The 25,945-nt window shown below is 53.3% G+C and overlaps 11 protein-coding genes and 2 non-coding genes across 13 annotated transcripts; 5 read left to right on the forward strand and 8 right to left on the reverse strand.

Annotated features, from left to right (window-relative positions):
• Window positions 1-291: 291 nt before the first annotated feature.
• BP01DRAFT_364113 (uncharacterized protein) lies at window positions 292-2,158 on the forward strand (the record flags this gene model as incomplete). Its single annotated transcript, XM_025576310.1, has 7 exons — window positions 292-343; window positions 459-864; window positions 924-1,073; window positions 1,142-1,315; window positions 1,367-1,492; window positions 1,551-1,872; window positions 2,141-2,158. 7 exons carry the CDS (start codon window positions 292-294, stop codon window positions 2,156-2,158), a joined length of 1,248 nt encoding a protein of 415 aa, XP_025433081.1.
• A 7-nt stretch (window positions 2,159-2,165) lies between these two features.
• On the reverse strand, window positions 2,166-3,764 carry BP01DRAFT_354902 (calcium-dependent phosphotriesterase). Its single transcript, XM_025574557.1, has 3 exons — window positions 3,711-3,764; window positions 3,425-3,655; window positions 2,166-3,354 (listed from the first exon to the last, which is right to left on the reverse strand). The coding sequence occupies exons 1-3, from the start codon at window positions 3,735-3,737 to the stop codon at window positions 2,431-2,433; spliced, it is 1,182 nt and encodes a 393-aa protein (XP_025433082.1). The 5' UTR covers window positions 3,738-3,764; the 3' UTR covers window positions 2,166-2,430.
• BP01DRAFT_354904 (uncharacterized protein) lies at window positions 3,739-5,238 on the reverse strand. Its single transcript, XM_025574558.1, has one exon. It carries the CDS (start codon window positions 5,202-5,204, stop codon window positions 4,107-4,109), a length of 1,098 nt encoding a protein of 365 aa, XP_025433083.1. The 5' UTR covers window positions 5,205-5,238; the 3' UTR covers window positions 3,739-4,106.
• A 904-nt stretch (window positions 5,239-6,142) lies between these two features.
• On the reverse strand, window positions 6,143-6,496 carry BP01DRAFT_380945 (uncharacterized protein; the record flags this gene model as incomplete). Its single annotated transcript, XM_025577261.1, has 1 exon — window positions 6,143-6,496. One exon carries the CDS (start codon window positions 6,494-6,496, stop codon window positions 6,143-6,145), a length of 354 nt encoding a protein of 117 aa, XP_025433084.1.
• A 3,325-nt stretch (window positions 6,497-9,821) lies between these two features.
• BP01DRAFT_292414 (permease of the major facilitator superfamily) lies at window positions 9,822-11,608 on the forward strand (the record flags this gene model as incomplete). The annotated part of the gene is made up of 4 exons (XM_025571692.1): window positions 9,822-10,225; window positions 10,284-10,891; window positions 10,946-11,192; window positions 11,260-11,608. The coding sequence occupies 4 exons, from the start codon at window positions 9,822-9,824 to the stop codon at window positions 11,606-11,608; spliced, it is 1,608 nt and encodes a 535-aa protein (XP_025433085.1).
• An 841-nt stretch (window positions 11,609-12,449) lies between these two features.
• BP01DRAFT_421976 (uncharacterized protein) lies at window positions 12,450-13,525 on the reverse strand. The gene is made up of 3 exons (XM_025579540.1): window positions 13,284-13,525; window positions 13,161-13,223; window positions 12,450-13,089 (listed from the first exon to the last, which is right to left on the reverse strand). The coding sequence occupies exons 1-3, from the start codon at window positions 13,444-13,446 to the stop codon at window positions 12,758-12,760; spliced, it is 558 nt and encodes a 185-aa protein (XP_025433086.1). The 5' UTR covers window positions 13,447-13,525; the 3' UTR covers window positions 12,450-12,757.
• A 1,417-nt stretch (window positions 13,526-14,942) lies between these two features.
• Window positions 14,943-15,014, forward strand: BP01DRAFT_t86. The gene has a single exon. It is a non-coding gene; the product is annotated as a tRNA-Arg (tRNA).
• Window positions 15,015-15,804: 790 nt separating this feature from the next.
• Window positions 15,805-15,919, reverse strand: BP01DRAFT_t90. Its single transcript has one exon. It is a non-coding gene; the product is annotated as a tRNA-Leu (tRNA).
• A 1,249-nt stretch (window positions 15,920-17,168) lies between these two features.
• Window positions 17,169-18,720, reverse strand: BP01DRAFT_354906 (isopenicillin N synthase family dioxygenase). Its single transcript, XM_025574559.1, has 3 exons — window positions 18,196-18,720; window positions 17,486-18,132; window positions 17,169-17,426 (listed from the first exon to the last, which is right to left on the reverse strand). The coding sequence occupies exons 1-3, from the start codon at window positions 18,572-18,574 to the stop codon at window positions 17,376-17,378; spliced, it is 1,077 nt and encodes a 358-aa protein (XP_025433087.1). The 5' UTR covers window positions 18,575-18,720; the 3' UTR covers window positions 17,169-17,375.
• Window positions 18,721-19,043: 323 nt separating this feature from the next.
• BP01DRAFT_372459 (uncharacterized protein) lies at window positions 19,044-21,173 on the forward strand (the record flags this gene model as incomplete). The annotated part of the gene is made up of 7 exons (XM_025576732.1): window positions 19,044-19,486; window positions 19,534-19,630; window positions 19,746-20,072; window positions 20,136-20,278; window positions 20,343-20,413; window positions 20,478-20,939; window positions 21,142-21,173. The coding sequence occupies 7 exons, from the start codon at window positions 19,044-19,046 to the stop codon at window positions 21,171-21,173; spliced, it is 1,575 nt and encodes a 524-aa protein (XP_025433088.1).
• A 28-nt stretch (window positions 21,174-21,201) lies between these two features.
• BP01DRAFT_354907 (7-alpha-hydroxysteroid dehydrogenase) lies at window positions 21,202-22,548 on the reverse strand. The gene is made up of 3 exons (XM_025574560.1): window positions 22,016-22,548; window positions 21,653-21,861; window positions 21,202-21,593 (listed from the first exon to the last, which is right to left on the reverse strand). Exons 1-3 carry the CDS (start codon window positions 22,470-22,472, stop codon window positions 21,504-21,506), a joined length of 756 nt encoding a protein of 251 aa, XP_025433089.1. The 5' UTR covers window positions 22,473-22,548; the 3' UTR covers window positions 21,202-21,503.
• A 273-nt stretch (window positions 22,549-22,821) lies between these two features.
• Window positions 22,822-24,196, forward strand: BP01DRAFT_336615 (NmrA/HSCARG family protein). The gene is made up of 3 exons (XM_025573251.1): window positions 22,822-23,126; window positions 23,183-23,594; window positions 23,711-24,196. The coding sequence occupies exons 1-3, from the start codon at window positions 22,953-22,955 to the stop codon at window positions 24,040-24,042; spliced, it is 918 nt and encodes a 305-aa protein (XP_025433090.1). The 5' UTR covers window positions 22,822-22,952; the 3' UTR covers window positions 24,043-24,196.
• A 384-nt stretch (window positions 24,197-24,580) lies between these two features.
• Window positions 24,581-25,162, reverse strand: BP01DRAFT_380954 (uncharacterized protein; the record flags this gene model as incomplete). Its single annotated transcript, XM_025577262.1, has 1 exon — window positions 24,581-25,162. One exon carries the CDS (start codon window positions 25,160-25,162, stop codon window positions 24,581-24,583), a length of 582 nt encoding a protein of 193 aa, XP_025433091.1.
• Between the last annotated feature and the right edge of the window lie 783 nt (window positions 25,163-25,945).

Here is a 25,945-nt window from a genome sequence, read left to right on the forward strand (position 1 = left end):
CCGGCAGGGACTAAACCCAACACAGCGTGTTCTGGTCGCCTGCCGCCCAGACTTCGCAATCAAAGTGGCTCGAAACTCGAAACGCCTTCGATCACTTTTCCTCCGCTCTTCTCCTCCCCCTCCCAGTCTCCCAGGGCCTAGGCAGACATAAAGGGTCTGCCCCCGAGCCGCGCGTCAAGAAAATCAAGAAAACAAGCCCGTAGTCTTGGACGTTCTTTTTTATCTTTCCTTTTTCGAACGACACTTCTTCATCCACCCATTGTGAATGAACTTAGAACACCAGTTGAAGAAATGAATCTGCTATCCACCCTCGTGGTGGTGGTGGTGGTAGGTCTGACAAACCGTAAGCTTGAACCCACGTGAATTTTTTGTCTCCTTTTTTTTTCTCTTCTGTCTGGCTGTGTTTCAGTTCGGGTGAACTTTGGATCGATGGTCACATGACTGACACAACGCTTTAGTCATCGCCGCGCAGGACTGCTACGCCCAGCAAAGCGAATCTGGGCAGGGGCTGGTGATATACAGTCAGGCCCAACTGGACCAGCTCACCCAGAATTGCACGCAGCTGCACGGGGACCTGGTGGTCGGCACGAACTACACAGGGAGCTTCATCGTGCACAATGTGACCAATATCACTTCGAGCATCGGGCTGAACAACAGCACCACGGGCTTGACCTCGCTCGAGGCGCCCGACCTCGTCGCTCTGTACAGCGCGGGGTTTTATTGCCCGTCGTCGCTGCGGTCGATCTCGCTGCCGCGGCTGGAGACGGCCGAGGTTCTGACGGTGAAAGCCGGCTCCGCAATCACCGTCTCGACCCCGAGTCTGCGGAATGTGAGCTACCTCAACTTGTACGGGAGTAGCATCAGGTGGGTTGTCCCGTCACATGACTTTCTGTTCGGCTCGTGACTGTGGGCTGTGTGAATAGCTTCGACTTCCCCAAACTCGAACTGATCACGACTGGCTCGTCCATCTGCGGCGAGGCAGGATGTGACATGATGTCGAGCCAGGCTATGGACGTTGATTTACCCGCGCTGCGGGAGGCGGCGAGTCTGTCCGTAGGAGGGAATGTGTCAAGGTATGCCATGCCCTGCCCTGCCCCTGAAGATTTTTACTTGGGGTAGATTTTGCTCACCTGAGGGACAGTCTCTCGCTACCCGTCCTGGCGTCCGCTGGCAACATCACCCAAGCAATGACCACCGGCTACGGCTCCTACGGCGCAGGCCTCTCCGTGTACACGACACAGCTCCTCAACTTCTCCGTCCCGGAACTAAGCTATCTGAACGGCACCCTTTCGCTGCAAGGGGTGTTCAACGACAGGTAAAAAGCACAGCTCAATTCGTTCGTTTTTCCATCTAATAAGGTCTGCAGCATCTCCACCCCTTCCCTCATCAACGCAACCGGCGACATCGTCATCGAAGCCTGGACGCCAGTTGGCCTGAATTTCTCCACCCTCGAATACGTCGACGACATCACCATAACCGGCACCATCACCAGGTACGTTCAGCGCCATTTCCCCCATCACTCGAGAGTCCAAGAACTAAACAGTGCGCAGCGCGGATTTCTCCTCCCTCCGCTCAGTCAATCAATTCTCCCTCTCCTCCTCCCAGTACCTCAACTGCGCCAACGTCCTCCCCAGCAACACGAGCTTCGTGCAGGCGCACTGCGACGCCGCCCCGCAGAAGAAGTCTGCGCTGGCCCGCAATGTCGGGATCGGTGTCGGGGTTGGCGTTGGCGTCTCCTTGTTGCTAGCGGTAGCTGGGATCTGGATCTACCGGCGGCGGCAGGCAGCGAGGAAGAAGAAGGGGAAGGCGCCGGTGACTCGGAGTGGGAGTAGTAGTGGGACTGGAGAGGATAGCACGGTCGAGCTGAGGCCGGTAAGTGGGGATGCGGAGGAGGCCGCGGAGGGTGGTGGGGGAGAGGGGAGCGGCGGGGAACGGGGGGAGAGAGCGGGAACGACGGCGACCGCGACCGCGACTGCGGCTGCGACTGCGACGCCGGGCGGGGTGCCGAGTGAGCCTCCGCCGCCTTATTCGCGTTTTTGATTTGGGGCGGATTGGCCGCTTGCGTCGTCGGTGCCCGGTGTATAGATTTGATAGAGCTTGAGGTCTTCGGTTGTATATAATTATTGTCGTCATCATATAGATTTTGGGTTATGCTTAAGCGGGGAATACATCATTCTACAGTATTTATACTAAACTTTGCTGGTTACTGGGAGTAGAATTCTTGACACTTAAGTGGCTAGAAAGATCAATCGAAGCAGCCATCAGCCAGGATACTTCAAACCCTATCGCAATCCCCTTGTTGTGGAAATCAGTCGATTAAACAGAACTAGTACCCTGTGAAGCATCAATCATCAGTTCCATGGAGCACACCCTCCACCCTATAACCATGATCCTCCGCTCAACTAAAATCCCCCCACAACGTCAAGTCAATCACTCCCTCCAAACCAGAACCCCCCTCTCATACAACCCACTCACGATCCCTACCCCTCTCCCTACATCCCTGACGGCGGTCGAACTCGATCCAAACTCCTCTCCGACATACAGATCCACCACCTTTCCCTCAGCATTCCCATCCCACTCCGCCACCCAGCTCGGCGCCCGCGGCCGCTCCCCAATGGGCTTCCCGGCCCCCGAGCCCCCATAATCAACCTCCCAGTTCGTGCTCGCCACCTTCCCCAGCGCCGGGATATGCGGATGGCCCGCCATGACCAGCTTGCCGTTCGCATCCGTACTCAAATTATCCACCAGGAACTTCACACGGAGGGACAGCGTCGCCTGCAGGTCTTTCGTGGTGGGGTCAATGCGGTAGACGGTGACGGACGGGGTGGTGGTCGACGCAACAGCGAGGTGGGTGCTGTTGAGGGCGGTGACGCCGTTCGCGAACGGGAGGTGGGCGACCACCTTGTAGCGGTCCGAGTGCAGATCGGCGTGGACGACGGTGCCGCCGGGGTAGGCAATGTAGGTCTCCAGGGCGGCGAGGAACGGGTGGGCGCGCCTGATGAAGCGGTGGTCGTTGGTGATGTAGAGTTCGTGTGGGGAAACGGCGAGGAGGGCGTTGGGCCCGTGGAGCAGCGGGTGCGTGATCGTCTTGTGGTGGTCGAGGAAGGGGTTCTGAGGGTTGGTGTAATCCAAGGTGAAGACCTCCACGGTGGGGCCGGTGGGCGCGTGGTTGGCGACGAAGAGATGGCCTGTGCTGGGATGGTAGGCTATGCCCAGCGGGTGGAAGGTCTGGCGTTGCGCGGCGGGGAAGTTGTGCAGTGGCAATGGGTGGAGGTTGGCTTCGTCGGGGGTGGTGGTCGAGGCGTAGTTGTAGAGGTAGAGAGTTCCCGGGTTGGTGGCGTTAATGAAGGTTCCCTGAGGATTTGAAGGTTAGGGTGTGTGTGTTTGGTGTGTTGGCTGAGATGGAGATACAGGAGGGACAGACCATGACGGTGTTCCAGGTGTCGCGGCCGGGATCGCAGCTTAGGATGGCGAAGCCGCGCTGCTCGTCCAGGTGCACATCTTCGCAGTTGCGGATCTGGTCCGCCAGTACAATCTTGTGGTCGGCAAATGCGTTGATCTGGGGGAGACGGCTGGGGTGGTTCTTCAGCGTCAGCAAGAAGAGGCTGTGTCGGTCGGTCAACCAGGCTAGCAGTACAGCTAGGCCGAGGACGAACTGGGTGCGTGGTTAGTGAGAATCATCCGCTAAGGAAGGGACTGGGGGGAGGTACTGTTGCAATACGCGATGACAACCCCATGATTTCTTCAGTGCAGCAGCTGACAAGGGAAAGCAATAGAGAAGTTGAGGGGAAGCGGGAAGCACGGCAGATAAATAAGGTTGTTTTCCCCACTCGACGGACTAGCTTACCGGACTAATTGATCGGTCCTTAGAGCTTCCGTTGCGGGGTGTGGAGGTCATGCGCTGAGGTGAGATTCTTTACAAATTGATTGTTAATCCCCGCGGATACTCGGTGGAGCTGGTAGGAATGAAAGAAAGCCGTCTCGCGTCGTGTTCGTATTGATCAGTGATAACAAGCAGATAAGGAGCCGTCCGTGTCATCAGAAAAGTGCACACAATTGAGTTCAACATGAAGTACAAGTGTACAAGTACGTAGGGGTGCCACGCATTACAGCCTCCACATCCCTGCCATACAAACAAAGACATCCTGACTCGGATCTGGCGCCAACGAAACCACAATCTGCCGCTTCTCGCCGATCCTGCGACTCTCCAACGGCCCCTCGAGCTTCAAAATCTGCTCCCTCACCCACCGCCCTTTCTCCAACCACTTTTTGTCCACCCGCTCCTCCGACATGGTCACCAGCTGCATTCCCCAAAGCCCTTGCGTCACCAACGCATCGCGCCACAATCGCGTGCGCCAATCCTCCTCGGTGAGTTCATCCTCGATCTCTCCATCCTGCTCCTCCCCCGCGATCATCATCATCGCCCCGGCCCACATGCGCCTCCACCGCCGACACGTCAGGATATGATATAAAGAGGTTTGATCACCGGGCAGGGACTCCGCTACCTCCTCTGCATAGGGCCCGACATTCAATGGCGGCTCAAACCCCTGATAGCCCTTCTTACAGACCCAATCCGGCACGCAATATTTGATGTACTCGATGCGTGTCTCGATGGAATGTACCGGCATCGTCGCCGGGGGCCGTTGCCCACCAGCCGCCAAAAACGCCTCCATGCTGCCTCCGAACAGCTCCCCGTAGATGATAATTTGGAAGGCGGCGCGGTCGGCCTCGGTCTCGATTGTGTACGGCTCGCTCACCCCGCCGTCCCAGAAATTCTCCGTCTCATACCACTGCGCCCCGGCCATCTTGTCGATGCGGTCGGAGAGCGGGTTGAGGATGTCGAAGCGCGCGAGATGCAGCCGCCGGATGTCTGCCATCGTTAACCCCGCGTACGCCAGGCAGAAGTCGTACAGCCCCCAAATGCCGCCGCGCAGGGCTTCGTGGAGAAGGGCGGTGCGGTCGGCATCGCCTAGCGCCCAGTCGCTGGCTTGTCGGGCGGTGGCGGCGACGAGGAAGTGCGGGTGTGGGGAGAAGAAGGTCGGGGCCGAGGCGGCGGCCAGGCGGAGGATGGTGGCGGGAGAGGCAGTCGCGAAGTTGTCGCGCAGGAGACGGCACGAGGATGAGGCGCTGGTGAAGGTTTCAATGTTGTCGAGATAGGAGGGGAGGAGGGCGAGGACCTCATTGGGGAGGGAGTAGATGGACATGGTGGAGTGGGGAACGTAGAATAGCTGAGTGAGGGGTTTGTTTATTGTCGAAGTACCCCGCAGTAAGTGAGTGCTTTAAGTAGCAGCCGCTGTCGGAAGGTAGGGTGGATCGGGCTTAGCCTCTTCGAGCCCCCGAACAACACGCCACGGGATGGTTTCACTCATCCTCAGTGGTGGATGTCCAGACTGTCTGTGTTGTCACGTCGAAAGGTACCGTACCTTATTAGACACCCGGTGAGTACTAGGTACAGTTAACTTTCCAGTGGATGCTGAGAACCTTCACAACTGTCCATGAACCACTAATAAGATTGCTTGAAAACCCCGCAGGATGTAGCCTGGAGCACAGACACCACTGCTTGGTTCATCCGCTAGCCTCTGTTGGGCCTAGTCTGACACTTTCAGGTCTGCATAAATCTTCCCAGTGCAGTCGAATTACTGTATATCTACTAGTACCTAGGGGCCAGTGGGAGTAACGAGGCACAAGAAGAATCTTATGATCTATCGTTGTTCTACCTCCCAGTTCCTGCTGATTCACACGTTACCTCCAGTCCTAGGGCGAGGGCTGATACTGTAGATTCTTGAGTATTTGAGCCTCCGGTTTTTCATCCCCCCTCTTGTCATCTTCTCTGCTATCGTATATCAACCCCCCATTTTCAATCACCATTGTGAGTCACGCAGGTTTCAACCGTGTCGTGAATCAAAGCATCCAAACCATGCGTAGCCTCCTCAACACCCACGTACGCAGAAGATCGCCCCACAGCCTGACCCGACCATCGAGCAGGAAGATGCCTCTCCAGAAACTAAGATGATGTTCCTGCTCAACATCTGCATCCCGTGCCATTCTCAATCCCAGCATCCGCATTCGTTCTGAGCGAAATCACAGGAATCTGAGCCTTCCCTTTGACAGCTGCTCACATCAACCGCGTCTGCTCGGTATTCTACTTATCCATCCCAGCGTTCTTCTCACCCTCTCCACCAACCAAATTCCAGCGTCTGCTCCGCGAATCTCGAGGATTCACATTTGCGGCTGCTTCGAGGAACTTCTTGACAACGTGGAAGTGGTTATTGCGAACGGTTGGGCTTCTGCTCGAATTGTCCTGCGTGATGATGGAGGCTTCGGAGGGCGAGAGGATGTCCTGCAGTGTGGTAAATTGTTGGTCTTTGCGGCCCTGAAGAGGTGGGTGCGGCCTCAGATGGCTTGAGGGAGTGAATCTGTCCGGACGGCGGCTCGGGGGATTGACAGTAGAGGAGGTTGACCGACCCACGTAAAGGGGGGTGAGTTCAAGAGTCATGCTCCACTCAAAACTTGAGCAGAGGAACTTTCAGGCCATTGTGGCAAGCACCTATATGAAATCGTATCGACATGATTTAGTCGTTCATAAAAGGGGAGTGAGTCGTATCATTTCAGCTACCAGCGGCCCAATTGCCTCATCCGTCTGAGCTTTGTGAGCGACCACATTAAGGATACGGTTTGTCTTGCCCTTGGACCTTTCCATTTATTGCAAATGGTCTGCAACTAGCCATCGATTCGCTGCCGGGAAAAAACACGATTAAGCGTGAGATAGCCATTCGTCTTCATCTTCACCGGTGGAATGCAATCGAAAGCTGCCTCGTGTCTTCGTATCAACGTTCGATATTCTAGAGAAATCCATTCGCAGAGACTTGCTGGCTTTCAAGCGGACGGGAAAGACGGGCCCGTAGCACATGGCTCTTGTCCATATCCCACGAGCCGTATGGGCAGCCTGTCAATTTATGCCCAGACTGCAGCCTTTGAGTATGAAGTTCTAGCTGAATGGGAGACTTCTGCTCCATTTGGTGTGCCAAGCCATGTCACGGCGTATTCCAGATATTAATCAGAGAGTACTTCAACCTAGGGGTCTAGTGGTGAGAACCGCAGGACTGATTAGTCCGAACGTCCAGTATAACAATGAATTGTGTCGAACACAGAAAGGATGCCAGGTCGAGCCTTCCCCTCCAGTCTCGCTCAGCCTCTACCGACTACATTGATGGGTCGAAAGTTTTGATAATTCATTATGACGGTGGGCAGAGACATTAAATACAGTCAACACAACTAGACAAGGAGCAGCATCTTGTCGTTTGGCCTGGGTGAAAGACAGCACTGCCCAGGCACAGTAGATCAAATCGGAAGGACCTCGGTAAAGAATAGAACGCCATTGACGTAAGTGGAGTGGCTTGCATGACACTATAGGCTAGATAATCTCCGTCTCAATATACTCGATAAGTCTGGAGGCAAGTTCGACTTGGCGCACAAATGATGAGACCGTATAAGCACTGCTAGCTATGTGCTTAGTGAGCAGTAAGCACAAGATTACTTAGTTATTCGTCCTGCCCATACACTGTCTCTACAGCTTCGCGAAGTACAAGGCTGTCGCATGAAAGTATTGCCTCGCGACAAGTACGCGCACCACCTTATCGGACGGTCTAGCAGACCTCACAGTACCTACTTCAGGGAAATGCAAGGCACTCAAAGCTTCTGCGACCACACATCCATCATCAAGTTGTCGTCAGACCTACTTTCTTAGTGTCTCCGAAGTGAATGGTCCGCAACCCCTGGGTACGAATCGGCAAATACGGCTTGATGCAGCCAGAAAAGGAAATACCTCAGGAAGCTCAACCTTCCGCGTGTGAACCGCAATCCCCCCCTCTCTCCTCTCTCCCTTCTTTCTAAGTGATATCATCAGCAGCACAACTCTCTGATCCGAAAATTCCAAAACAGGGTCGTGGGCGTTTTGGTGGCTGAATACTTGCTTTGCCCCTTGCGCGCCAGCTTGGGATAATATATCCGCAACGCTCGCATCACCTTCCTCCTTTGCTTCGAGCCTTTCACCCGACCAGTCTTGCTGCCGGTCTCGCGGACCGATGGGGATGATCGACGTCAGGTGATTGATCCCCTCAGGGGTAGTTGATCCGAGCCGTTGGACGGGCACATGTGCGTCCGAGCGGTTTTGAGTTCTCCATACTGCGGAGGTCACCTCCGGATTTTTGAGTAATCTCTCGGACCAGCAACTGGTTCTCTCCGTGGTGGACGGAGCTGATGCGTAGTAGAGGGAAAGGAGGGGCAGAGGGGGTTTCGACGCGCTCCTTGCATTCCTTCTTGAAACACAGAGATAAGGGTACCGTTATCTACTGTAGCAGATGACGAGCTTCTGGGTGGGAGGTGATCAGACTAACAAGACCTGCTTGATGGACTTTTTTTTTCTTTTCCAATGATGTCAATTCCGAGCTCAAAGATCAGACCAACAGCATCTGTCGAACTCTCGATAATAGCCCTTTTCAGATGGTGACAGGAAGGGCAGGGCAGGCGGGCAGGCGGGCGCCAAGCCAGCCACCCGAAAATAAAGCTTGGCCCCACCCGGACCCTGAATGGATGGTCGGCCTGCGAATTTTTGGATGTTTCATGCAATATCAACGAAGATCATCCGAAAGTCAAGGTACAACGATTACGCGGCCAAGGGGCAGCTCCTTTGTTGACTTCCAGATCGAGCATGAGAATAATCCTGTGAATCATCGACAGAATTGCATTACAGATTTAGAGTCGATGAGCTGATAGCCCAGCTAAGAATTGTCTGGTCTCGCTAAGAGAGCTCGAAACTCTTAGCGGTCGCTTCGAGAAAATTACTGAAAACAGACTAGCGAACAGCCACAACCACAAGCAGACCTTCTCGGCAAAGGGGAAAACGCCTTGGAAGTTAGGGTTGCAAGCACGGGCCAGCGTCAGAATGCGATCCACCCGAGCCCTTGGGCCTGCACGTGGATCCCGCGGATTCCAACGGCTCCCTCAGGGCTGCCTTTCATCGGCTCCCACTGGTTCATTGTCGTGGCAATCTTGGTACCTGGTAAGCTGGTTCATGGCCCTGAATGCACACTGGCAGCTGTTGAGCCCTCCCAAATAGCAACAGTCTCATGATAACTGTCATTCCGGAGTTTTAGGCGGGATGATCATAGATAGAAGCTGTAGCTCGCTGCAGGACAAGCTTCATGCCGCCATTCAGACTGCCCCTCTCTCCCTTGTGCTCCTGCATGAATGTGTGGGGCTTTCTAGGGTTGCTAAGACATCTTCTGGGGTTTTTAAGACAGCCACCCTCAAAGGCAAAATGAGCTCATAGCACAACAAGGGAAAAGATCAAATGGCATAGCGAATGTGACTAGTCTCATCAAAGCAGCAAAAATTCTTGACTTTCCCCTTGGGGTTATCTCCACTATTTCTCATAGATCGAACAACCCATTGCCCTCGCACATGTCCAATGAAGTAACCGAACGGGTCTGCATGCATCTGGAATCAATCACGCAAATAGTCTTCCGACGATCATAGTTCGCTGAGGAAGGGGATCGCATAATTCAGTAGGCTGATAACCAAGCAGCCAGATTTCCACTACAATTTTGATACCCAGGCCGCGCGGCAGCCGACCGAGCTCAAGTCTGGATGGTCAGAAAGTCTATGGCGGCACATCGGTCGAGCGATACCCACTCTTTACTTAAGCTACTCAAGAATCAGAAATTTTTCTATCCTCTGTCTACTTGAGCTAGCGCATATATTCATTGCCTGTCAGGAGAGTAGCACCCTCTCCTTTTTTTTTCCCTCATTCTATACACACCATGGCCATCTTCGACCGTGTCTTTCGAAACCAGGGCCAAGAGGCCCCAGTCATTGACGAGGAGGCCAAGGGTCCTCACTTTACTGTATTCTCCAGCCCAGAATCTTCTCAGCCCAATAGCGAACCTTCGTCTGGCTTTACAACCCCGACAGAAGAAAAGAGCCTCGTTCCTTTGGGGAAATGCCCCGAGATCGGTCGGCTGGCCTCCTGGCGAGGCGCGTTGATCCTGCTGGTAACATCAGGCTCCCAGTTCCTCGACAATGTGTACATGACCAGCGCCAACGTCGCGCTATCCTCGATCCAAAAAGACTTTGATGTGACCAGCACGAACCTGCAATGGATGATCTCTGCATACACCTTAACGTTTGGCGGTTTCCTCCTTCTTGCGGGAGTCCTTTCCGATCGGTAAGTGTCTCTCCATGATATTAGGTCGGTTGAGCCCCCTTCATTGACTGTCGTCTAGGTACGGCCGAAAGAACCTTCTATGCATTGGCCTGTTCTGGTTGTCCATCTGGACCCTGGCGATTGGTTTTGGTCAGTCGTTCATCCAGCTTACCATCTTTCGAGGCCTGCAAGGTATCGGGGCGTCCATGACGGTTCCGTCCGCGATCGGGATCATCAGCGCCTACTTTACCGGGGTTGACCGGACTCGTGGCCTGGCCATCTACGCCTCGTCGGGAACGATAGGCTTCTGTGTCGGGCTGATCTTCGGAGGGTTCCTCACCTCGTCGCTTGGCTGGAGATACATCTACTACTTCATCGTGATCATCACGGGGTCTTTGTGTATTCTTGGGGCATTTGTTTTGCCCAAAGATATCATGCCGAAGGAGAAGCCGAAGATGGACTTCCTGGGTGCTTCCATGTCAACTGCTGGTCTGATCCTCCTGCAATTCGTGCTATCGAGCGGGGGACCCTACGGCTGGAGCCAACCATTCATCATCGTGCTGTTGATATTGGCGGTCGCGCTGCTGGTAGCCTTCACCTTGCTGCAGAAGTACATCTCTTATCCACTCATGCCTCTCTCGCTGTGGAGGATCCCCAATTTTGCGGGACTGTGGATCGCCGGTTTCAGTGCGTCTCCCACCTCCTCTTCCATTGTCCCCTCATCTACTAACAGCGCAACAGCGTGCTACGGCAGCTACCAGAACGTGATCTACTACATCGTCCTCATGGCACAAGAAGTTGACAAGCTCTCTGCCGGACAGACAGCACTACGCTTCTTACCCATGGGCGTGATTGGCTTCGTCGCCTCGATGGGTACCGGCAAGGCCTTGGAGTATGTGAACGGGAAATACACGCTCATCGCCGGGCTGGTCCTGACGGTGATTGCGCCCATCCCAAGCTCCATCACCGCCAGCCCTGAATCCAGCTTGTACGTTTCCTTCCCCACCCCCAACCGACCCAACTCATGGGCACAAGTACTTACTTTTGTATTCCAGCTGGCTCAATGTTTTCCCCACCTCTCTCATCAGCATCACCGCCGTCTCCCTCATCTTCGTCACGACCAGCACCTGCATCCTCACCACCGTCCCCATCAACGTCAAGTCCCTCTGCGGCGGCATGCTCAACACCGCCTTCCAGATTGGCTCCGGCGTCACCCTGGCCATCTCCGCCGCCGTGACCGAGGCGGTCGACATCGAGAAGGGCCACGATCTGGCTCAGCAGTACTCCACCGGCTTATGGTGTTCCGCCGGGCTGGCCGGGTTAGGTCTGATCGTGGCGTTCTTCTCCGTCCGGCGGAGGGGGATCGGCCCCGAGGACCGGGTGGACTCCGTCTGTGCTATCTGATTAGTTTTTTCTTCAGTTTCTGGGTTTGGGTTCAAGGTGGTGGGACTTCGCGTAAAAGTCTTCATCTTTATTTATTGAGTCATGACGGTTCTTTGCATGCGGGCTACTAACGCGGCGCGTTTGGTATTACGATAGACGGTATACCTTTATCTAGATGATGGCGGTTTCTGGTTCTTTTTTTTTTTGTATATATGTTGATAATAGTGTGATGATTGTGAATACTAGAAACTGAATGAAGATTGACAAATTCAATGAGCAGAAGATGGATCGAGTTCCTAGTCCTAATTCTCAGTGGAGCAAGCGCTGAAAAATCAGATTGACGGGTCCCACGGCGGGTCCCGCGGTGGAGCTTCAGATTCAAATCCAGATAAATAGTTCCCGAACCAGATTTTTCGCTCTCGGGATGTCTACTTTGGAGGTTTCGACTTTCGGGTGTTCTCTCCGGGTAGTAGGAATGGCAGGGTCAATCATAACCATCGAATGCTTGACGGTGCGGAGTATATATACGTCTGGAATAAAGATCAGATGCTACTGATGCTCATCCGACAATGCAATGCATGGTGCAAACTAAGCTTTCGAAGCTCAATCCAAGGTAGGCAGGAACAGTCCCATTGAGTCGGGTTACCGGATTGGGGAATCCCGGGACGGGTCCAGATCCCGCAGTCTCGACGCGCTGGTTCAATGGATCGGGCGAGGGGACGGAGGAGACCATGGATAGAGTAGAGCTATAGACTACTACCTAGTACCGTATCTCCAGGGACAATGATCGGCTAATGCTCACGTTGTGTAGCTATTTAGTCTCATTGGCGAAGGCGAATAGAAGCAGTTAGATGTTTGTTTGGTTCCGTAGGGATTGTACTCTAGCGTCTGCCATAGGTCGGTGAATGTGCGTGCTAACTATAGGAGCATCGTATACTCAGTGTTACCCTAACCCTACAGACCTAGCTACGGCAGATTTGCCAAGTAGCTCCCAGCTCCTTAGCAACCTCCCATCGAGATACCCCGCAATCCACTCGACAGAGCAACTCTCACCCACCAATCACCGATCAACACCCGAGCCTAGCATCGAGTACAGCACAACAGCCTGAACGCAAAACCCTAGCCCGCTAACCATCCACCCACAATCCGAGTTTCTCAAAATCAAACCATCTAGCCAGCCTTATCCATGACACTTGGGAGCTCGTATCCGCTCGGATCCAAGTTCGAGTAGTCAAAGTAAAACTGGTAAACTCCAGACACGTTCGTCTCCTTGAGGCGGAAGCTATCGGTGAGAATACCCGAATCCTCCTCCCACATCAGCCACGAGCCATAGAAGAGGAATCTGTCGGTCGCCGCGTCGGAGGGGGTCGTGTAGCCGTTGCCGGTGAAGCCGACCTCGGTGATCTCGTCTTCGGTCGGACGGATGTAGAAGAGCGTGTCGCTGTCGAGGGTAACGCCGGAGGTTGTGGCGGTGGTGACGAGTTCCGTGTCAGTAATTTCGACTGCGCGCGGGGGTAAGTGGGTTAGTTTGGGGAATTGAAGAGAACTTGGAGAGGCACGAGGGGGGAAGTACAGGTTACGTCGGTGGTGACGGAGCCGTAGGGCCAGGTGGTGGAGTCGCCGGCGTAGGCAAGGCCTGATTGTTCGTTAGTTTGGATCTCTTGGTGGGTAGGCTGGTGGCTTAGAGGAAGAATACCATCGGAGTAGAAAAGCTTCATGGCTGTGCTGGTGACGCCCCAGGCATACAGGCTGAAGGCGCCGGTGGGGTTGCGCTTCTCGAGGTTGGACTCGAGCTCAGCGGTAGGGATGGCCAAGGCAGCAGTGGCCAGGGCTATGGTAGAGGCAAGAGTGAACTTCATGGCGATGGTTGGGTTGTGGAAGGGTTATGCTGAAGATAGCATACGCTGTGGATGGAGGGAGAACGTTTTTATATGCGATTTCCCAGGGCTCGAAGTTAGCTGAAGCGACAGTCAGGCAGTCGCAAAGCTAGCAGGGGGATGTAGTCATCCCGAGCTAGCAAAGGATCATACTTTTGGTTTACTACTGATCCTTCGAGCTCGAGACCCATAAGCAGCAGGGTACAGGAGCTTGACGCCCCGCAGGCGAAGTCTATATTCCGGCTAAGGCCGCCGGAGTGCGGGCTGTGTCCACTGTCGTGACCTTATTTCGCTGAGGAATGTTGGGACTCGCTAGCAGGATGCAGAAGCCCAAATCCAGCCGTGAGAATAGCCCGATTCAGCCTGAGGACATACGTATGCCTCGTTGCGCCCAAGCTTTATCTGGGATAGTGCTATCGACGGCCGTGCTTGGCGGATGCTCCACTCGTAGTGCCTGCCACTGCCCCCATCACTTACTTCAAACTCAACGAGTTCGTCGCAAAGGCCTCGGCTTCGTTTATTTTCTCTGTTATGAAGGATAGAGCTAAGAGAAGTAAGTTGAATAGCTCAATCTGAGATCAACATTCGCACCATCAGCTGAGCCAGTCATACAGCAGTGCGGGGTGTTCGCACCATCAGCTGAGCCAGTCATACAGCAGTGAGGGGTGTATCAAGACCATGTAGAGTCGCAGCACAACCGCACGGTGCCCAAGGGATTTACACTACGATGATGCTAAAACCAACACAGCCTAGGGTGGAGTATGTGTCATGCTGAGGTGATCATTCTTCCGCTTTCAAAGCAATCCTGGGGTCCAGTCAAATCAATCACGTCTCCACAATCTACAGCAAGGGTCAGTATTGCATCTCAGAGCCGAAGAAATGATATGATCTAGACTCTGGAAGGGGCCAGACAAATTCGGCAGTGACCGACCGAGGATAGAGCGTGCTGACTCGTTTGTTGCATGAATCATGAGAGCTTGGTAGTGGGTAGTTGTACTATTGGTGACCCGCAAGGCTAGTGCAAGTACACCTATGGCATGAGGCTGTCCGAGGGATGCGTGAATCCGCTTGGATGGCGCGCTATCGCATGGCAATTCACTGATCCATGCAAGAGTATCTTTCAATGCCGCTCAGTAAGTTATTTCGACATCAACTAGAACCAGAGACATGGATTTGATGAACTGATAGACCATTCATAAATTATTCACCTGATTAGCTGAAATGATTCACGTCTGCACCTCGAAATCTGACCTGTACAACTGAGAGATCTGTCGAGTGATACATGAACCCATGCAACAAGCGGCTTACAGGCATTGATTCATGCATTCATAGTGTGAGACAAACATCGAACATCGCAGTCGACAAAGGAAGATTGCGATCTCATCTGCCACCAAACCATGACCTTATCGCCAGTACAGCTTGTGGGATTCATGCTCATTGTAACAGATAAAACTAATTCAACTGATAGTACATCAGCTGGCCTGCTGGCCCAATGGTAAGGCGCTTGACTACGAATCAAGAGATTGCAGGTTCGAGCCCTGCGTAGGTCAATCTTTTTGCCCTTTGTCCCTCCATCTCAGCATGCGGAGGGACTTATTCGTTTTGAGACGCTTAACCGTCGATATCATGACCTTTCGCCAGTAATGACAGTGTATTTGCTCGAAACTGATATGAGGTTGTTAGCTGCAGGTCGTCTGTATGTTGGCGGGTCCAAGACCGTGATTGGGGGTTCGAGCTTCTTAGGAAATAAAATATGATGGGCGGGGATTCAGCTGCTAGGCTTACAAGGTGGTGCATCTTTACAAAACGGCGTGGATTGTCGCTTCTAAGGCTTTATGTGTTCTCAAAGCGATCCAGTTACATATTATGTGTGTGTAGAGTCAATTGCCATGGTGCCCAAATCGGTGCTTGTTGCCAAGCGGCCGGAGACTATATATACTTCTGGTTTTACGGTAGTGGGACGATAAAACAATCTGACCACGACAATTTCGAACAGAGCCAGGGAAAGACAAAGTATGATCCATGCTAAGCGACCGGGGTTCTCTCTCTTATAGCCAGAGACAAGAAGAACCTAGTTCCAGCTTGATGTTCAAAGCAGCAAGCATCATAGTACCAATGCACTACCCGCGAATCGAGCTGTTAATCCCTGCGACCACGGGTTAGCAGCCCAATAGCCCCTGAAAGTCAATTCATAAAAAGTAAAAGGCTATGAGCATGGACTAGGCCAAACCAGTGAGACCAGGTCCCTGGACGCGATTGGTGTTGCAATTATGACGATAAACCGACTCTAGAAGGGTAAGAGAGACGGTAAAAGCTTTTTGGGACTCCCGCAAAAAGTAATGACAAGAGTGGGATTCGAACCCACGCCACTTGCGTGACTAGGAATACTGCTCAATGAGCGTATGTGTGATCAGGTACCTGACCCTAGCGCCTTAGACCGCTCGGCCATCTTGCCGTTGTTGAATAACATGCTCTAACTAATCAATATATGACGCTCTTTACTGGAGGTAACAGCTCTGCAGACTAATTGCGCCTATACTATGTATGCATCATCATTCCAGGTATCCCCAAATGGTCCAGAGATAATGTCTCCTGGACACCTCCTTTTTATCATCACAATTGAATACACGACCAAGTTCATAGCTAGGAAGCCATAGAGTGCAGTATACACTCGTCGTTGGGTCGGGCACAATGCTGCCTTGTCGCTGTCTTTACCACTGGAACAGTGGGAACAACTTCAGTGAATTGGAAAGATGAATTCACAAAGATAGTCTTCACTGTTCACCTATCCTCATATCACAGAGAGTGAAAGGTGTCACAAATGAACATCAAGCACATCGCCTGGCCGAAAGTATCCTGTGACAATCTCCATCAATACTCAAGCGCTTAACTGTAAATGCCCGTCCAGTTGGAAATAACCAGGATGATTCCAACATCTCTTGATATTAACCACCGCCAAATACCCCAGAGGCCTTTGAAAAACATAACATCTGAAATATAAATACCCTGTTATATTTATCCAATCAAGACTACCACCACCATCCACATTGACCGTACCCAAGCACAGTTAAATCGAAACCCGTCTAGAAACAGCGCAAACCCACGAAAACCCCATCTGTTCATGATGTGCTACCAGGCCTATCGCCGTCGCGGAGGCTGCTACCACTGCTACCGCATCGGATGGCTGCCCTGTGAAAGAGCCAAGGCCAGGGAAAACAGAGCGCTGTGCCGCCCGTCCAGTGGCCAGCTCAAGGACCTGCCAGTATATCTCATCCCGCAAATCAATTACGATGCGCCGACTGTCTGCGAGATGTGCCTGGCTCAGGTCCGTCGTGGTCATCTCACCATGGAGCAGGTGCTCACAGTTTCGATCGACTCGAACCAAGACCTAGATGTCGAACAGCTCAACAACCTCCGCCTGCAAGATGACCCTGAGGTCCAATCACTCCTGCATGAGCATGAGGGAGGATTCCATGGGGAATGAAGGTTAGTGCTATCAGCTTAGAAACCCTTCGTGTACTGATGCGCTGGTGCTGATAGGCTGTTACCGGGGTGTGATGGGTGTTGTTTAGGCACTTACTATTTTACTTGTCTCTCAGTCTTGAACTGAGTTTCACAATGTTCTCTTTCAATCTAGTAAGGTACGACATCAACCGGAATCATTTTCTATATCGCCGAATCACTTTTGTAAGATACCAATTGATGAGATACTGAATACCATATATGGAAAAGGAAAAGACACATTGATTGGCCCCGCTCCCCAAATCTATTTTTCCGGCCTCCAAGTTTCGCTGAACTAGTCTCTTTCATGGCACCAATCTATGCACCAAGATCAGTTTGTGACACGTTACTGAGCAGCCAAGCAGGATTGATGACTACCAACGATAATCGTAGAACTAGGTAAACGGAATTCACGGACGAACAAGCCGCCCCTGCGCCAAAGCCAGCCGATCACGATGCCACTATACAACCAATTAGCAGAAGCAACACGATGACATCTGAAAAGGGGAACAGAGCTTACCTGACCACAAGAGATCGGTTCATACAGCGGCGGATGCTCGTCGTCTACACAAGACGGCACAACCCGACACACCGACTCGGGATTGAAGCCGAGGAAGAACGGCATCGAGTATCGCGACGTGGTCTGCCGATTATAGACTCTGTGCACGGTCGATCGGAAGCGATTGTTGGACAGCCGCTGCAGAAAATCGCCAATGTTGACCACCAGGGTGCCGGGGACCGGTCGCGCGTCCAGCCACTCATCGTTGGCGGACAGGACCTGTAAGCCCCCGGAGTTGTCCTGCCAAAGCAGGGTGACGCATTGGATGTCGGTGTGCGAGCCGATCCCTACATCCAACTCCGCGTCGCTGAGACTCGGGGCGTCCGGCGTGCCGGGGTAATGCACGTACAGACCATCGGCGCCGGGGTGCGTGACCAGCTCGTCAAAGTAGTCCTCCGGGAGGTGGAGGGCGAGCGCGAAGATGCGGATCATCTTGCGAGCGAGGGCGAGCCGGGCCTGATAGAAGGCGGTGGTGGTCTCGCGGAAGCCCGGGAGATGGGCGGTGCCGTCCCAAAGCGCATTGTCCTGGTCCTCGGCGGGGAGGGTTGCGGGGTGGACCTGTGGGTCGCGATGCGGGTTGTACCGTAGTGAAAAGGTCTCCTTGCGGTCTGTGGTGTGGATCAGCGATCCCTGACTTGCTAGTTCGGTGGGAACAAAAATGATTGACCGACCTTTAGTCTCGGTTTTGTTGATCTGAGTGCTTCCAACACCATGGAACCCATCCATTTGTTTCATCTTGGAGGAGGCGATTTTTTGTTTCTCTGCTTCCGACTGGTTGAAAAATGCCTGTGCCTGAGCAAAAGCCGCCTGGATGAGATCCTCTGGAATGCCGTGATTCTTGACGTAGAAAAAGCCCGTGTTCTCTGCAGCAGCACGAACACGAGCAGCAATCTGCTTGCGTTCCTGGAGATCGTTGTCAATCGGGCTGAGATCGATGATTGGGATCTCATCTTCCGTGGGCAGACGAGGAGGGGCCGTCGATACGCGACGGTACTCCGGTCCATTCAATGTCAGCAGCTCGACATGGGTGTATTGGACGTCCGTCGTCATTCTGAAGTCAAAGTGAATTGCACTACGGACCTGCCTCGGTCTAGCCGGTCGGTGAATGTGAGGTGAAAGGCTTGGAACTTGCCACGCTGAAAGCGAGCTGCATGCATGTGCTGGTGGTATTTGTTGCCGTCTAAAGAGGCGCGGGGAACCCCGCCCCGCCAAGCAACCACCACTCCGCAGGGCGCGATATCGCCTAATCGATGATTCTCTGCCTTCCAAGAGCGCCAATGTGCCTTGGCTGCTGATAAGCCGAATGCGCCGATACAGCCGATAAGACGCCCTAGCCAAGTTGAAGCGGTCGCGTGCGCCACTTATCAACGTTAGATTGACCAGAGGAGGAGGAGGCAGGGGTGTCATCCCCAGTCTCTTATCTACCGTCGTATCACCATCCCTGCGAGACCCCTTGGCAGTGCGGCTATTTAACCCTCTCACTACGCCGCGCAAGAAATTGGTTGGTATCGTTGACAAGATGTCGCCGCTACTCTCGACCCTGCACAGGCGACTGCTGGTCAAGAGTGTCGATCAAGATGGCAACGAGCGACCTGTAGAGACTCTCGACAATGACTCCATCCGACCCACTCGCGCGAAAGATCGGACATGGACGCAGTTCACCTACGTGATGTTCTGGTTCTCGGCCGTGGCCAACGTCAGCAACCTCTACGCCGCCTCCACGGGTATGACCATGGGATTGACCATGTGGGAGAGCATCGCGTGTACCTTCGGCGGGCAGTTCATGGCAGGATGTCTCATGGCGATCAACGGGCGTGCAGGGGCCATGTATCGCATCCCGTATCCAGTGCTCTGCCGCTCGAGCTTCGGGGTCTGGGGTGCGCTGTGGCCGACCCTCAATCGCGCGGTCATGTCTATTGTGTGGAACGGGGTTAACATGACCCAGGGCGCGCAGTGTCTATAGTGAGTGTGTCGATGTGAGGTGGAGTGATCGTGGCTGATTCAGGCAGTGTGTTCCTCCATGCTATCTTCCCCTCAATCGCGCATATTCCGGACAAGATGGGACCAAAGTCGGCTCTGACATCGGCGCAAATGATCTGCTTTGTGGTCTATTGGTAGGTTCTTGGGGGGGGGGGGGGGGGTCCGGATGAACTCTTGACTAACAGGGGATCGGCTAATCAACTGCGCTTTTCTTGTCGTCCCGGTGCCGAAAATGAAAAAGCTCGTCTATATCAAAGTGGTTGTCTACTACGCCGGGGCCTTGGCCATGCTGGCATGGGTTGTGGCACTCGCAGGGGGATCGCCAGCCGCTCTGCGGGCGTCCTCGTCTGTGCGCGGAGCGGAGAAGAGCTGGCTGATCTGCAAATTCCTGTGGTTGGGCCTCGCCAGCTGCGGCACCTTTATTTCGAATGCAGCGGACCTGCAGCGATATGCGCGCCGGCCCAGCGACGTGCTTGTGGGACAGATCATCAGCTTCCCGTTGTCTGGGCTTTTGGTTGCGGTGCTGGGCAATGTGATTGCCGGGTCGAGTGAGAGCATATTCGGAGAGGTGCCTCTTTTTCTCCCAGGCTAGTGAAGGTGTATGTATATGTTGCTGATTGTTTATACTTAGCTCATCTGGAACCCTCTCAATTTCCTCGACAAGTTGATGGATGGCGACCGTTACACCCATGGCAACCGCACCGCCTGCGCCTTTATATCCCTTGCCTTCATCTACTCTACTGTTTTCTCCGCCATCTTCGAGAACTCCATCCCGTATGCTCCCAGTTCAGCCCCAAACTTTCCTCCATAGGGGTTAAAGCAAACTAACAACCTGCAGAGCAGGCAACGATATCGCCGCCCTTTGCCCCCGCTACATAACCGTCAAACGGGGCTTCTTCATCTGCGCCAGTAAGCCCCCCGCCCCCCACAAAACATACCAAACTACTTAAGTAACCACATCCACAATTGAAAGTCCTCTCATTCGCAATCTGCCCATGGTACCTCCTAGCGACCGCCTCTATCTTCATAACCTTCCTCTCTTCCTACCAAATCTTCCTCTCCGCCATCGCGGGGATCCTGATCTGCGACTACTACCTAATCCGGCGAGGCCACCTACACATCCCGGAACTCTACACCGCGGATCCCGCCGGCATCTACTACTACCTCTATGGGATTAACCTCCGCGGTTTCGGGGCGTACGTGATCGCCATCGCGCCGAATTTTTATGGGTTCCTGTCGCAGATGGGGGTGTCTGCGCCGCTGGGGATCCAGCGGTTCTATTTCGTCGCGTATCCCGTGGGGTTGCTGATTGCGTTTGCGGTGTTTGCGGGGATGTGTTGGATTTGGTGGCCCAGAGGGGCGGAGAGGGTGGGCCTTGGGGCTGGGTGGAAGGAGCCTGAGGATTATTGGGATGAGTTTGATGAGGCTGTCACTGGTGGGACTGGGGAGGGGGTTGTGGTGGATGCGGAGGTGGTGGGGTTGGGGGCTAAGGGGGTCGGCTTGGGGGCGAAGGCGGATACGATCGGGGAGAAGGTTTAGGTCTCAGCTCTTTGTGCCGGGCGATTAGGTTGAGAGGGCGTTTGTTTGAGAGACAGGGTGATGATACCTAGCGAATGGATTGCTTTAATGTTCTGAAGCTGCTCGTGATGGTGTGGTGGATGCATGGTAGGGTAGACTGTCGCGAAACATCGATTTGTAGAGTGTTGAATCGAAGATTAATTACTGGTAGCAGTAGTCAGGGAGTAGGTACAGTAGTTTGCGCTCATCTGAGTTACTGTGCATTCAAACGCAGCTGCATGGCATATTCGCCTGCGTACAATGTCCCTGATGTCCACGCATAGTAGGCGAATGCGGTGAGAATTATAGCCCGCAGGCCCCAATCAACAGACCAAGCCTAGGATCTCAACGAGCACAAGTCCTCGACATATACCACCAAACAGCAAGAATCCTGTTCTCGACAACTTCAACACAGGAACACCCCGCTAACACCAGAAAGGAATCACCACGTCTCGCAATACGGTCTCAAATCCAGCTCATGCGTAAAAGAAGACCTAGGCTGACTATGCAGGAACCAATACGCCTCCGCGATCTACGCACGATTAGCACACGTCCAATCATCACAAACAACAATCAACCACAAACACCCACCCAGTCGGGATCGATCTTCGCGTCCGGCTTGTCCGCCAAGTACTCCTTGGTCTGCTCCGTGGCGATGATCCCGTCGATAATGGCGTGGGCGACATGGACCCCCTTGGGGCCGAACTCGCGCGCCAGCGATTGCGCTAGAGCCCGGACAGCGAACTTGCTCATCGCGAAGGAGCCAAGCCCGGAACCTCCCTTTAAGGAAGCCGTTGCGCCTGCGGGCCGAGACGGTCAGCTTGGGTCAGCTTGGCAGTTCAGCACCCCAGAGTTTGCAATATTCTCTACGGGCGTCGGAAGAAAAAAAAGACCTCTATGTGGCTCAATGCAACCGACCGGAGGTTTACGTATGTATATGTTGCTAGAACTCACCCGTAAACACAAGCGTAGGCGGCAGCTGCCCCTGCGGGCCTTCCTCCACCGCACGCAGCAAGAACGGAAGCACGGCTTTGGAGAAATTCGAAGCGCCGCGCGCGGTCGCCTCCAGACTGGCCAGAAACTCCTCGCCGGAGTCCAAGAAGGCGGAGCGGGAGAATTTGCTGGCGACGTTGAAGACCGCCGCGGCGACGGTGAAATGGTCGCGTCCGTACTGGCGCTCGAGCTGCTGCATCGTCGACTCCATCGCCCCGGGCTGGGTCACGTCGGCGGGGATGCCAATGGCGGTGCCGCCGGCTTGGGTGATCTGCTCGACGAGAGGGTCGAGGCTGGAGGCGCGGCGGGCGAGGAGGACGACAGGGTAGGTCTGGGCGAAGCGGCGGGCGATGGAGGCGCCGGTGCCGGGGCCTGCGCCGGCGATAATGGCGATGGATTTGGTGAGTTTGGAAGCCATGTTGGTGGTGTGATTGGTGTGATTGGTGGTAAGTTTGGAGTATGGAATGAAGGAAGAAAGGAAGGGTTTCGGCCCCCTTGGAAGGATTGTTGAGTTGTTGAGCGTAAGCTGCTGTTATACTAGGGAGGTTTCAGGCTAAAGGATCGGACCCAGAGTAAGCATCATTCATGACGTATCCGGTTAGTTGCGCTGATCGGGGGGTCTGACTAACCAATCACCCCGTCGGGCGGGGATTCTGCAGGAGCTGGATTGCATGAGGCTGCAAGGCTGAGAACACGAGCTGACTCAGAATCTAGCCCGCAAAATGACATCTACACTTATCACATCAGGCTACACTGATGCTCTAAAGAAAGTATAAAAAGTATAGCCTTCCGTCTGGCTCAACGAAGAGAAATCAGAATCAACAAGACCATCAACCAGCCACAATCTCCTAGATCAATTCTTCCTTCCCCGTTGCTTACCAGTTCACTAAGTCTCATCATGTCCCAAATCATCACCGTCTTCGGAGCCACAGGCAACCAAGGTGGCTCGGTCGTCAAGTCCATCCTGGCCGACCCCGTGCTGTCGAAGGAGTGGAAGATCCGCGGAGTCACTCGCGACACCAGCAAGCCCGCTGCCCAGGCCCTCGCTGCCCAGGGCGTCGAACTCGTCACGGTTGAGTCTCTCCATCCCATCCCCAGCGCAGAACAACCACTGATTCCATTCGGCAGGCCGACATGTCCTCCACCGAGGCAGCACTCCCCGCAGTCACTGGCGCCCACACCGTCTTCCTGGTGACCGACTACTGGGAGACAATGAGCCGGGAAACCGAAGTGTCCCAGGGAAAGGCGGTGGCCGACGCATGCAAGGCTGCTAACGTGAAGCACCTCATCTTCTCCTCACTGCGCGATGTCACGGAGATCAGCAACGGCAGGCTGCCCAATGTCAGCCACTTCGATGGCAAGGCCGAGATCGAGCAGTACATCCGGGACAGCGGCATCGCCGCCACCTTTGTGCTCGCGGGGCTGTACATGAGCAACTTCTTCGAGATGCTGAACAAGCAAGGCGATAACTATGTTTTGGCTTGGCCTGTGGATATGGAGAAAGCGCAGGTGCCGCTGTTTGATCCCGCTGAGGATACCGGTAAGATCCTATTTACTTATCTACCCTTTTTTTTTTTTTAATTTCTTTCTTTGTTTTTTTTCCGGTGCTTCCGGTGTTGTCAAAGAAAGGGCCCCGTTCTAATGGATTGGCTGCAGGCAAGTTCGTGAAAGCGGCGATCAAGCACTTCCCATCGTCCGTCAACCAACGCATTTTGGCTGCCGACGACTACTATTCTCCTGGCAGAATCGTGAAGGAGTTTGAGGAGGTGACGGGCCACAAGGCCCAGACGGCGACTATCCCCGGAGATGTGTTCAAGTCGTTCCTCGCGGCCCCTATGGCACAGGAGATTCTGGAGAATGTTCTCCTGTTGGAGGACCCGGGTTACTATGCGGGCGAGTCTCTGGCTCCTTCGCGGGCGCTGCTCGATGAGAGTGACAAGCCCACCTCATGGAAGGAGTTCGTGGCACGTCACAAGGAGAAGTGGTAGAGGTATGCACATACGAGATTGGAGGAATTTGTATGTTATGGTTTGGCCTGGAGTATACGTCATTTGCACAAACCTTATGTTGCTATTGAATACCATATGAATACGATTTTTTGCTGAGTTGTCGCACTACTATGAAGATAACTGCAAGGTTAATATCCTGATCCCGAATGACTTAGGGTAGATGATAGTACAACTCAGGGTAGGCGATATTAGCCTTACATGGGTTTATGTGAGATTTATCTGTCAATAGTAATCGATTATTTCTCTAAACTAAATACCGTCTTGGAACCCACACATTTATCAATGTTGAAGCTTAAAACTTCTGAAGCCGTAGAGGTAGTATCACAATGGGCCTACAATACGAGCCAACGCAGATACAATTTCTATAAGCATATTAAAACTTCACAATCTAACATGTCAACTTCACTTCTACAGAGTCCCACAAAATAAGAGGGTTTGATAGTCAAATTGTAGCGATTGTTATTCAGAAATACTGCTCTTAGCATATAAAATCAGAGGGATGCGATATGCACCCGATTTACTGCGACGGTTCGGCATTGTCCCTCAACGCCTCTCGTTGGACTCGATCTGAATGTGTGATCCATTCATGCCAGTCGGGCTCGCCGATGTTCGAGTTCAGCCCTTTTTCCAGCATCTCCGCTCCCTCCAAGGCCGCTGTGAAGACGAGTGCAGTCGCCTGCATCTGTTCCCTGAGCGCACGGAGAATATCGGGATCATCGTAAGCTGCAACTAACAGCAACGCCTGCGACGTGAACAGAGAGTGGATCCCCTGCTCAATATGTGCGGTGGCAAACCGAAGATTGCCTAGGGGATTGAGACCCGGTTTGTGATCCAGCGCCAACCCCTGGGTGGATGCGGTAATAGCGTCAACACTCTCCAGCACCTTCTCCGTCGCTGCCGCCGCATGCTGCAAGTCCTCCAGCGTCTTCTCCATTGCCGCCGCAAGCCGCAAGCCCCGTTCGAGAACCGACTTAGTCGTCTGGAACTCCTCCGCGAGCTCTCTTGTCTTCTGCTCGTCACTCAACGGTTTGGCCCCGAGAATCATCAGGCACTGTTCCACATACATTTCTTCCCACATCTTCTTGAGAAGTGTGGTCATCTTGGTGATGTGATCCAGGCTGGTGAGATTTCTATTTTCCATGTCTGTGGTTTTGAGGTTATGCGGAACGGTGGACGCTTTCTGGGTTGGTATGATAGCAGGATTAACTCCGTGCAGTCGATAGCAGCGCAAGTTGAGCTTGAAGGCAGTGGGTGGCAGTAGATGGGTGGGGTGAGTGAATCCTTTAAATAGACGAGAATGACACCTATGATTCCCGTTCGAGATAACCGTGGACAATGGATTGGGTACTCTTGAAGGCTCGATAAGGAATACAAGACATTGTGACATTTAATTTCTTTATTTCACTTGGCTTTCACTCTGGCGTCAATCTTGTCATAGACTGGGAACTTTTATCTTGACTCGATGTTTTCACCAGCTTGAACGAGTCTTTCAATCTGCAATAGACTGGTATTTTGTTGATCTTGTCATTGTGTGAGTATTCTTGGGAAAAGCCATGTAGGGAGTAATATCGGGCGGCACCCCGGCTTTGTACTTTGAACAAGATAAGACGTCTCATCGTGATGGGGTAGACAATCCAAGCATAGACTGGTATCATATTGACCGTGTTCTTGTCTACGGGTTCTTTGTGAGAGCAATATCTGGAAATACCTCAGCTTTGTGCTGTAAACCAGATAAGACGTTCTCCATAGTGACCTGGGAGGCAACTAGAAGCTCTATTATTTCTCAAGTAACAAGATACCTGAGCGAATCAAGAAATCAGCTAATAAACATGACTTGCTATGATTGAAGGAATGCGCATCATTTTATCATTCCCTGTTACGT

Source organism: Aspergillus saccharolyticus, assembly GCF_003184585.1.
Source record: "Aspergillus saccharolyticus JOP 1030-1 unplaced genomic scaffold BP01scaffold_8, whole genome shotgun sequence".
NCBI classification, from domain to species: Eukaryota; Fungi; Ascomycota; class Eurotiomycetes; order Eurotiales; family Aspergillaceae; genus Aspergillus; species Aspergillus saccharolyticus.